The sequence below is a fragment of the Spermophilus citellus genome (assembly GCF_964194105.1).
Source record: "Spermophilus citellus genome assembly, chromosome: 13".
In the NCBI taxonomy this organism is placed as follows: domain Eukaryota; kingdom Metazoa; phylum Chordata; class Mammalia; order Rodentia; family Sciuridae; genus Spermophilus; species Spermophilus citellus.
In genome coordinates, this window is record NC_138193.1 from 10,526,107 (window position 1) to 10,538,145 (window position 12,039).

A 12,039-nucleotide genomic window follows, 5' to 3' on the forward strand; every position below is an offset into this window, starting at 1 on the left:
CGTCAGTGACCTCGCCCAGAGCACAGGTGGTCAAGCTAACATGTGTCCCCATCCTTACTTACAACCCTTTTGCTCTGAAATTCCAAGTGGAAGAATCTACAGAGGCAAGATAAGGCACAGTCATTTTCCTTAGGATGTTTGGAAACTTCTTAATGCAGACATGATGAGGACCAGTTTGTTTGCACCTACTCTGATTAAGCTGAGCCGAGCCATTCTTTAATATTTGGTGTGATCGCCGCAGAGCCTGGAGGCTTCTGCACTGGTGCAGAGGGAGGGAGACTCTCACGCCCAGTTTCTTTAAGATGACGTTGGCAGAGTCCAGAGTGATGGGGCTGGGCTTGGGGTCCCCACGCAGTGCCCTTTAGATCCTGGGGCCAGACTTTTGCCGTGAAATGTATTATTGCTTCTAAATTGTTGTTGTTGTTGTTTTTTAAACAGGCGCTTGAATAAAATCGTTTGGCAAGCATTATCTCAAGAGGAAAAACAAAAGTAAGCCCTTCTATTCCCTCCTCAGTTAAAAAAAAAAAATTCAACGAAATTCGGGTCAGTAAAAATCCATAACTTTGAAGTGTATAATTCAGTGGCATAGAGAGAATTCAAAATGTTGGGCAAACTACCACCTCTTTAGGTGCAGAATCTTTTTATCACTGCAGAAAGTGAAACCTGGTATCCATGAAGCAATGGCTGCCCACGACCCCTTCCCCAGCCCCTGGTATGCACGAGTCTGCTTTTTGTCCCTACGAATCTGCCTCTTTGGATGAATCATCAGAAAGGAATCATACAGCAGGAGACATGGTGTCTGCTTATTTTACTCAGTTAATGTGGAAACGTGATGCTTTTCAAAGCTCATCCAAGCTGTAGCATGTATCAGGGACTGAATACACACACGTATTGAAAACACACACACACACACACACACACACACACACACACACACACACACACAGCTCTGTTTGCCTGTCCATTCTTCCATAAGTGGGAGTTTGGGTTGTTAGCACTTTCTGGCTATTATGAATAATGTCATAAATAACATTATGATTGTCCTTGTGTAGACGTCCCTATGGGAACATGTTTTCATTTCTCTTGAGGATATGGCCAGGATCGGATTTGCTGCTCACGTGGCACTTCTATGCTTAACATTTTGAGGAGCCTCTAAGCTGTTGCCCCCAGGGACTGCTCCATGTTGTACCCCCACCAGCAGCCTACAGGAATGTCCCACCAGTACTGGCCGCTTTCCTTGAAACAAAAATAAAAACATTTAAAGTCAACCTAGTGGGTTTTATGTGTGACCATGTGGCTCTAACAGACATTTCTAATGACCAATGATCCTGAATGTCTTTTTACATTCTTGCCATCTGCATACTTTTGGTAATGTTCACCCAAGTCCATTACCCATTCTTAAGCCAGGTCATTTTTTGGTGGTTGAGGTGTGAGTCTTCTAGATGTTAAGCACTTATCAGACGTAGGATTTTCCCATATTTTGTCCCACTCAGTAGTTTGTATTTTCATGTTCATCTTAAACCCTTTTCCCGCCTATATCCCTTGTGGGCAGTGGGAATGGGGTTGCCCTTGGTGGATTGGGCTGGCTGAGAAACAAAAGCTAAGGGAAATAAAAACAGCGGAAAAACCACAGAACACAGAAAGTAGTTTCAAAGCAGGTGCAGGACGGGCAAGCTGATCAGACGGATCGAGCTTCTACACCAAGATGGAGCCCGTGTCTGCCTTATTTATATCAGGAGACATCAAAGAGATTCTATAGAATGTTCTTCCAAAAAAAAAAGGTTAAAGGTGGGCTGTTCAGTTCTAGTGGGTTACGCCCATCTCCGGAGCTACTATGAGGAACCTTCCTAGCAGAGTGGACGGAAATTCACGTGCATTGGGCAATCTATTGCCACGGGAGAGCCATGGAAAGTTCCCAATGCCAGGCCTGCGTCTTCCTGGCTGTCTTGCCAAGAGAAGGTCCTCATATACTCACGGACGGCTTCCCGCACCTTTTTATGTCCAAAAGCTTTTAATCATTCGAAATCCAACTGATCTTTTTTCTTCTGTTGTTGTTTATGCTTTTGCTGTCTTACCTGAGAATCCATTGCCGAATCCGAGGTCATGAAGAGACCCCACTGTTTTCTTGTGTGTGGTTCTAGCTCTCACATTAGGTCATCAATCCATTTTTAGTGCAGTTTTGTAGATGGAGTGAGGCAGGGACCTGACTTCACTCTCCTACTGTGGCTATCCAGTTTTCCCAATGCTCTTTAAGAAACTTCTTTCCTCCCTGAATGGTCTTGATATCCTTGTCAAAATTCAATTAGCCATGAACATTTGAGTTTATTTCTGGACTCTATTCCATGCCATTGGTCAATATGTCTGATTTTATGCCATTAGGGCATAAAACATAAAACATAACAGTAGGGCACTGTTTTGATTTCTGTAACTTTGCAGCACACTTTGAAATTGGAAAATATGAGTGCTTCAACTTTATTTTCTCTTTTAAAGTTGTTTTGACTATTCAGGGGCCCTCAAAAGTCCATATGAGTTTGATGATTAAACTTTTTATTTCTGAAAAAAAGTAAAGCCATTGGAATTTTGATAAGGATTACTTGAATCCGTAATCAATTTGCTTGGGGAGTCTTGGGAAGTATTGTGATCTGAACAATATTAGGGCTTTTAACCCATGGATACAGGATGTCTCTCCATTTATTTTAGGAGAGACATCCTGTATCCTCTAATTTTCCCTCAGCAATGTTTTGTAGTTCTCAGAGTATAAGACTTTCGTCTTTGTTATTTTGTTCATTTGGATTCCATTGTAAATGGGGTCATTTTCTTAGTTTTTGGTTGTTCACTGCTGGTGTACAGAAACACAACCAATAGTTGTGTTTTGACCTTTCATCTTGCAACTTTGCTGAATTTATTAGTTCCAGTGTTTTGTGGTTTCAGGAATCTATAGGATTCTCTGTATATGGGAACATGCCATGTGCACATAGAGTTTTACTTCTTCTTTTTCAATTTAGATGACTTTCTTTCTCTTATCTAATTGATTTGGCTAGAATCCTGTGCAGCATTAAGTAGCCATGAAAGGGGACATTCTCATATTGCTCCTGAGTTCAGTCTTCTTTCACCACTGAGTGTAAAGTTTTTGTTTGTTTTTGCACTGAGGATTGAACCCAGGGCCACTTAACCACTAAGCCACATCCCCACCCCTTTTTATATCTTTATTTAGAGACATAGTCTCACTAAGTTGCTTAGGGCCTCACTAATTTGCTAAGGCTGGCTTTGAACTTTTGATCCTCCTGCCTCAGCCTCCCAAGACGCAGGGATTACAGGTGTGTGCCACCTCACCTGGTGAATGTAATGTTTTATTATGTTTAGGAAATTTCCTTTCATTTCTGCTTTGCTGATAGTTTTTATCATGAATGTGGTGTTTAATTTTAAGTGCTTTTTCTGCAGCTACAGAGAGGATTGGTATTTTACCCCTTGCCTATTGATGGGATGTAGTAAAGTAATTGGTTTTCTTAGGTTGAACCACTCTTGCATTCCTGGAACAAATCCCACGTGGTCCTGGTGTGTACTCCTTTGACTGCTTTGTTGGGTTTCATTGGCTAGTGTTTTGTTAAGGAAATTATATTATAGTGTTTCTACATTCATAAAGGAAAATGGTCTGAAGTTGTCTTTGGCATCATTGCCTCAATTTGTGATCAGGGTTAATTCTATGACTACTGACAAGTGTTCCCTCTTTTCTATTCTCTTGAAAAGTCTAAGTAGGGCTGGTGTTCATTTTTCTTCATATTTTCATATTCTTCATATTTTCTTCATTTTTTTTCATATGTTTGATAGACCTTTCCCATGAAGCCATCTGGTCTGGACTTCCCTTTCTTGTGGGTGGGGAGGAGGAGGGTTGATTCCTCATTCAATGTTTTTAATTATTATAAGCTATTGAAATTATCTGTTTCTTCTTGGGTCAGTTTTGGTCATCTGTATATCGAGGTTATTTGTCCATTTATCTGATTTTTTGGTGTATAACCATTCATAGTCTACAATCCTTCTAATTTTTGTAACTTCTATGTCTGTTGTCTAACTGTATTTGTATATGTGTGTCTGCTCTACTCTTCCTGTTTCTTTCTTCTGCTGACTTTAGGTTTGGTTTTCTCTTCTTTTTCTAGGACCTTAAGGTATAATGTTAAGCTGTTTATTTGAGATCTGTTTTTTTTAATGCAGTATTTACAGCCAAAATTTTCCTTCTGAGCACAGTATAGCATAAGTTTTGGTATATTGTGTGTTAATTTTTATTCATCTTAAAGTATTTTCTAATTTCTCAAGTGATTTCCTCTTCGACCTGTTGTTCTTTGTGATATTTAATTGTTATGTATTTGCCAAATTTTCAGCTCTCTCTTTGCTATTATTTCTAGTTCTATTCCATTGCGATACTTTTGTGATTTTGATCTTGTTTTGCTTTGTTTTGGTACTGGGGACTAAACACAGGGGTGCTTTCCATGGAGCCACACCCACAGCCCTTTTTATTTTTTTATTTTGAGACAGGATCTTCCTAAATTGCTTAGGGCACCTTGCTAAGTTGCTAAAGCTAGCTTCAAACCTGCAATCCTCCTGCCTCAAGCCTTCTAAATTTCTGGGATTTCAGGCATGCACCACCATACCTGGCCTGATTTTGATCTTTTAAAGCATTTTGAGAATAGTCATGGATTGATATATGGTATGCCCTTGGAGAATATTAAATGTGCACTTAAGAATATATGTTCTGGGGGCTGGGGATGTGGCTCAAGCGGTAGCGAGCTTGCCTGGCATGCGTGTGGCCCGGGTTCGATCCTCAGCACCACATACAAAACAAAGATGCTGTGTACGCCAAAAACTAAAATATTAAAAAATTCTCTCTCTCTCTCTCTCTCTCTCTCTCTCTCACTCTTTCTTTAAAAAAAAGAATATATGTTATGCTGTTACTGAATGAGGTATTCTGTATATGTGTGTTGTATAACTGATTTATACTGTTTTATAATCTACAATTTCCTTTTTGATCTTCTGTCTAGATGTTCTATCCATTACTAGAAAGAGTCTCCAGCTATTTTTGTACAAACTGTCTGTCTCCCTTTAATTCGGTCAAGATTTGCTTTATTTACTTGTGGGCTCTATTAATGGATGTGTGATATGTTTATAATTTGTAGATCTTCTTGATTTAATATTTTTATCAATATCAAATACTATCCTTTGCCTGTTGTATCAGTTTACGACTTTAAATTTCTATTGTCTAGTAACGGTTTAGTCACTCTGGGCCACTCCTGATCACTGTTTACACAGAATATCATTTTCTATCTTTTTACTTTCAACCCATTTGTGTCTTGGTTCTAAAGGGAGTTTCCTTTAGTCAGCATTTGGTTGGGTCATTTTTTTTTTTTTAATTCTGCCAATCTTTGTCTCTTAATTGGGGAATTTAATCCATTACATTTAAAGTGTTTACTAATAAAGGAGGACTTCTGTGCTATTTCTTTTTTTTTAATATTTATTTTTTAGTTCTCGGCGGACACAACATCTTTTGTTGGTATGTGGTGCTGAGGATCGAACCCGGGCCGCACGCATGCCAGACGAGCGCGCTGCCGCTTGAGCCACATCCCCAGCCCAATCTGTGCTATTTCTATATGTGTGGATGTATCATTTATTGTGCTCCAATATTTATATTTTTCTGGTCTACTATTTTGATCGCTATTCATTTCTTTTTCTGTGTACTTTTTAGTTTTTCTTAGTAGTTCCCTTGGGGATCACAGTTAACACTAAACATTCATAATCCTCTAGTGTGAATCAATATCTAATTAGTTTCAATAGCAGACATTCACTCTCTTCCTCTGTCACTTCATGTCCTCCCTTTATCTAGTTATTTCCACAGATTACCTCTTGTATATTGTATATACATTAACATAGAGTTATAATTATTATTGTGTTATTGTCTTTTAAATAATATACAAAACTTAAAGAGTTATATACCAAAATACAACGATACTAGCTTTTATATTTATATGTCATTATTTTTACCAGGCATGTTTATTTTTTTATATGGCTTAGTATCCTTTTATTTCAGCATGAAATATTCTCTTTAGCGTTCTTGTAGAGAAAGTCTATTAACAACAAACTCCCCTAGCTTTTGTTTATCTGTGAATGTCTTAGTTCTGTCTTCATTTTTGCAGGATGGTGTTGTTTGATATATAATTCCTGGATTTTCTTTCAGTACATTAAATAGATCATCCTGTTACCCTCTGGCTATTATAGTTGATGATGAGAAATAAAATGTTAATATTCTTGAGGATTCTTTATTTATGACAAGTCACTTTTTTCTTGTTTCTTTAAGGATTCTCTTTTCGGGAACTAGAGGTATAGCTCAGTGGTACAGCGCTTGGCCCTGGTTTTGGTCCCCAGCACCAAAAAAAGAAAAAGAAAAAAAAGATATTTTCTTTGTCTTTGTCTCTCTGTATTTATACCCCTTAAAATTTGCTGAACTTTTTAGGTTGTGTAAATTTATATCTTTCATCCAATTGGGGAAGCTGTCAAACAATATTTATTCAAGTGTCCTATTCCTTCCCCTCTTGTCACTTTTTGGAACAAGGTTCCTTGGACTCTGTTCATATTTCTTCATTTCTTTATTCTCGCTGCTTCTCAAGTTTGGTTATCACAATCTTCCCGTAAGTTCACTGATTCTTTTGCCTACTTAAATCTGCTATTGAATGGATTTTTTATTTCAGCTATTACACTTTTCAGCTTCAGTATTTCTATTTACCTCCTCTTATATTTTCTGTTCTCTTGTTGTTCAGACACTATTCTCTTGATTTCTTTGAGTTCTCTTCTCATGGTTTATTTTATCTCTTTGAGCACATTTAAGACAGTCAAGTTAAAATCTTTGTTAAGTAAACCAAACATCAACCTTCTTTTATCAGGTTTTTGTTTTATTATGAATAGGACATAAGAATTCTTGTTTCTTGATAAAATTTTTAGTTAACAATTGAACATTTTGGATATTATAATGTGATACCTCTGGAATTCAGAATCTGCCTCATTGCTTAATGAAATGATTTGGTTGTCTAGTTAGTGTTTTTCCAAACAAGTTTTACAAAAATTACATTCCTTGTCATGTGTGTTTCAGAGAAGTCTCTGTTCCATTTTTTCTGTGTTCAGCCAGTGACTGGGCAGAGATTTCCTGAAACACCAGCCTCTTTCTTCATCAAGCATTCACTCCTCTGGATGCTACAGATATTCAACTAGATTCTCGAGTTTCAAAATGGTTGATTCTGAGTTACAGCTGATTCACTAGTTTTGGTAGAGAGCCTGGATCTTGATTTTTCTTATTCTGCCATCCTCCACAAGCTCACTTCACTTCTCACTTTCTAAAGCAAGGTGTTAAGTGAGTTCTGTGCTTGCTGTCACCTGATACTTGTCATTTCCTTATTTAACCTTCATAATTCATAGATTATCTGGTTTTACCTTCCCTGAAGGCTGCCTGTGGGCCTGGAGAGTGAAAGCAGGATCAGGTGAGGGTCTGCCCTGAGGAATTTCCCGCCTCGTCAGAGTCACCCTGGGTGGATAGACAGTGACAATTCAAGACCGAAGAAAACAGAGACACTCAAGAGTTCTGGAAATTGGTGTTGAGAATGGAATGAAAAGTCAGGGAGAAAGATCCCTTCAGCCTGACCCAGGACTGTAGAAAGGGAGGTAGGAGAGATGTGTAGATCCTATTCGGCCACTACCTCACTGAGCACCAGATGTGTATCAGGCCTTCCATGAAGCACCTCACTCCCATTGTGTCATTTCACTCCTGTGACACCTGTATGTGAGGGGTATCAGCCCCAACTTTGCAGATGAGATTGTTTCTCTCAAGACAACATAGCAGAGGGGAGGGGTGCAGCCATCTGTGTTGGAAGATGCCCTTCAGACAATTCTGAATTGAGATAAAGCTTAAGAATCCCTGGTGTAGGAAAATCAAGTCATTTTCCCAGTCGCCCGGCTGATAGCTAACAGTGTCTGGATTCTCTCCCAGGCCTGCCTTGCCCTACAGCTCTACATAGTTAATTAAAGAATCCCTTCTTCTAGCACCGTTTCAAAACCCAGGTTTTTATATACTGTATTCACATATGCCGAAGTTCTCTGTCTTGGTTTGTGAAAACTGACAGATTTGTTTGATCTCTCTTCATTTCACACATGCTATTCCCTCTGCCTAGAATGTCCCCTCCCACACTGTCTGGGTGACAGGCTCTTTGTACTGTCACTTCATCAGAGTCTTCCTGATCACCCTAGCTCACTCTCATCCTGACACACTCTTTCTCTCCCCCTCTCAATATTTCTTTATTTCTTTCTTACCATTTGTCATGATGTATAATTACATATCTTCTGTATTTCCTTGCTTATTATAGTCTCTTCCCACCAGTAAATTATGTTTTTTATTAGTGCATTATAATTATGCAGAATATCAGGGTTCACTGTGAATATTCATCTGTGCACATAACATACTTTTCCCCATTTCATTTCTCCACTTCATTCCTCAGTACTTCTCCTTCTCCTCCATTTCACCTTCCCCTTGATCCCCTTCCTCTACTCTACTGGTCTCCCTTCTATTTAAAAATAATTGCTACATTATAATTATACATAAAAGTGGGGTTCATTATGCACATAGCATAATTTGGTTGATTTCATTTCCCATTTCCTCCCCTCCCTCCCCAGACTCTGAACGTCGTAGGGCTTGGTTTAGCTATTTATTCATCAGAGAAATACCTCATGTCTATCAACACGCTCTGCCTGGCACAGCACAGGCCTGCAGTAAATACTTACTGAATAAATTAATGAATGAAGTCTATGTGCTGGATATTTACCAGATATGGAAATTTTAAGTATTTTCACCATTACTCTATATAACTTTTTCATGCCTTTAAAAGTCTTGACAGTTAAATTCCTTTATCTAAAGTTAGGAAATAATTTTTTTTCCTCCTTTAAAAGCTACCTGATACATTAATGAGTCACTTTACACCAGGGATATATTCTGAGAAAAGCAACAGTAGATGTTTTTACCATTGATCAAACACTGTAGCATCTGCTTACACAAATGAAGATGATGAACGTCCCTAGTTGATGTAATCTTATGGGACCATGATATGTTCCCATCAACAGTACATGAGTCTCCATTACCCCACCTCCTTGCCAGCTCTTGTTATTTTCAGTCTGATTTCACTTTTATAGTGACCATCCTTGTGGGTGCGAGGTGACATCTCATTGTGGTTGTACTTTTATTTCACTAATGATTCGTCGTGTCGAATATCTTCTCATATGCCTTTTGGCCATTTGTGTATCTTCTTTGGAGAAATGTCTATTCAAGTCCTTTGTCCACTTCTAAAATTGGGTTGAGTTATAGTTTATTATATACTCTGGATATTAACCAAGTCTTGGGTATATGATTTACATACATTTTACTCCATTCTGTAGGTTGCTGTTTCACTCTGTTGATACACAGCTGTTAATGACTTAAAATTTATTAAAGTTTACTGATGTTCTTTTCTGTGGAACGCTTCTAGTAAAATGTTCAGTTCCATTGTATTCTTCAGTTCAGAATTTTCATTTTGTTCTTTATTTTTAAAGTCTCTTTTTGTTCACATATGGCTTTCCTGATTTACTTTGTCTACTTTCTCTGTTAGCTCATGAAGCATCAGTAGGATATTTTTACAATTCTTTGTCAGGTATCTCCATTTCTTTAGGCACAGTTTCTGGAGATTTATTTATTCTTTTAATTGGACCATGTTTCCCTGTATATTTGCATGCCTTGTGATCTTCAGTTGACATTAGAGTACTTGGAAAAAAAATTTAAAAGACACCTCTCTTAGTTTTTATAGGCTGGCTTCTTAGAGGGGAAGGTCTTTACCAGCCATCCTAGCTGAAGATCCTGAGGGTCTCCCAAACCCTTTCTGGAGATTTGTATTTTCTGGTCTTGTGTGTATAATTTCCCAATTAAAGAAGTTTGCTCCTATTTTTTCCTCAGGATTTTGTGATCTGTGATCTCTTGCTCCCCATGAGGCGTGTCACAAGTACTGCTGTGTCTCTGATGCTGTGGCAGATTCCAACCTGGCATCTGAAACATGCCACCGTTACCTTCAGCCCTCCAAGTTAAACAGGACAGAAACTAGTTCTCTAGACAGAACCCCAGAAGACAAGAACTTTGGATGCACATTCCACTCTCCCTTCCCAGGGAGAAGGCAGAATTTGGGAGAATTCTTCCAGTTATTCTGCACCGTTTGGGGAGAATGCAATGAATTTTCTGTCCCACTTAGATAAGACACCTCTTGGCTTTGTACTTGTTTGAGATGCTGTGACCAATTTGGTCTGTACATTGTTAAGTCAGTGTCTCTGTGTGGCAATAAGGGCTCCAGGCTTCTTATTCTACTATCTTGCTGATATCATTCTAATTTAGAGTTTTAATAAGAATTTTGTGTTGTCTGCCGGAGAGAAGTTTAGTTTGCAGACTTGAGTCCTGAAGCTGAGTTTAGACTGCACTTCCACAACATCTGCCATCTAAAGGGATAAGGTAATAGAGCGGGGATTATGTAATGTCTTTCTCCCCACCCCTCTTCCGTCAGGAGCATCTGACTCAGAAGCTTCAGCGACTAGAAATAGATACCAGGAGCAAGGCCATACTCCATGCTAGCTTTACCCGGAGACCCACAGCTCAAAAAGTGTGTCTTCTGTTCTTTGTCTATCAAACAGCCTAGCCAGAAAGTTGAGGCATATTTAGGCTTACATGGAAGAACAAAGATTAAAAGAGCTAGAATGAGCTAGCAGAGTTACTGCACTGTAGCAAATATTTGGGTTTTGTTTGGCTTTGCCTTGTTTTGTTTTCCAGAGTCACTGCTATGCCTGGTTGGGTGAAATCTCCTTGAATCTCATATTTGGTTCTAACAAATGTTAGGCCTAAGGAGAATAGAATAGGCTCCAATCTTCTGGGAAATGTTACTGAAAAAATTCCTGTCTATCAAACTTCTTTAAAACGAGGTGATGGGCAAAAGCACCTCGAGTGATTCACGGAGGTGGTTGTTTCAACCTATGCCAGCTACCAAAGTCCTAACAGACGGGAGGGCACGGCTGTGACTCTGTCATCTGAAGTCTGAGAGTTGACTGAGGAAACCATCTTATCCTATTTTTCTCTATTATAGTCATTTTCTTTTCCTTTTGTTTCTTTTTTTGGCTTTTAGGTTAGATGCAAACAAACCAATACGATACTTGGAAAACAAGACGGCTTTAAACAAGGCATTGGAACGGTTGAATTGGCCCATTTCATTGAAAGAACTGTCGATGCTGGAGAATGAGATCCTGGCTGGAAAAATGTACATCCAGCAGGCCATGGAGCTGCAGGGGGCGGCCAAGAGGAGCTGCATAAGCAAGTCACTGGTTGAGGTGGGTGCCGTGAGCTCTCCAGACCGCCTCCTCCCTGCCCATCCCATGGCAGGGGCCTCCCATGTTGGCCCTCCCTCTCTCTCCCACCCTCCACCACACCAACTTCTCAGAGAGTCGGAGCCAATCCAGCTAAGATCTCACTACCTTTTAATCATAAAGGAAATGTCATTTGACTTTAATGTGGTCTTATGTTTTAAGACAACACATCTTTTAATTTGAAAACCAAAACTAAATGGAAGTATAATGTAATGATTAAAATCCTGGACTCTGCCAGGTGCGGTGGTGCACACCTGTCATCCCAGTGGCTCAGGATGCTGAGGCAAAGAGGATCACAGTCAGCCTCAGCAACTTAGTGAGGCACTAAGCAATTCAGTGAGACCCTGTCTCTAAATGACATACAATAAGGTTGGGGATGTGGCTCAGTAGTCGAGTGCCCCAAGATGAATCCCTGGTATCAAAAAAAAAAAAAAAAAAAAAGTGAGACAAAGGCCCACTATCAAATTTACCACCTAATCTTTGTGTGTTCTTGGCTAGTCACCGTGTCTTTTTAAACTTTAGTTTTCTTATCTATAAAAATAGGAGTAGTAATATAAGCCACATAGGGTCATTATGAGGATAAAA

The 12,039-nt window shown here is 39.2% G+C and overlaps 1 protein-coding gene across 1 annotated transcript in view; it reads left to right on the forward strand.

The window, feature by feature from the left end:
• Window positions 1–12,039, forward strand: part of VWA3B (von Willebrand factor A domain containing 3B) — a 225,563-nt gene that overhangs the window by 178,963 nt on the left and 34,561 nt on the right. Inside the window, exons 25-26 of the mRNA XM_081265190.1 lie at window positions 439–489; window positions 11,217–11,418. Coding sequence (XP_081121316.1) covers window positions 439–489; window positions 11,217–11,418 — 253 coding nt within the window. The remainder of the gene's footprint in view (window positions 1–438; window positions 490–11,216; window positions 11,419–12,039) is intronic.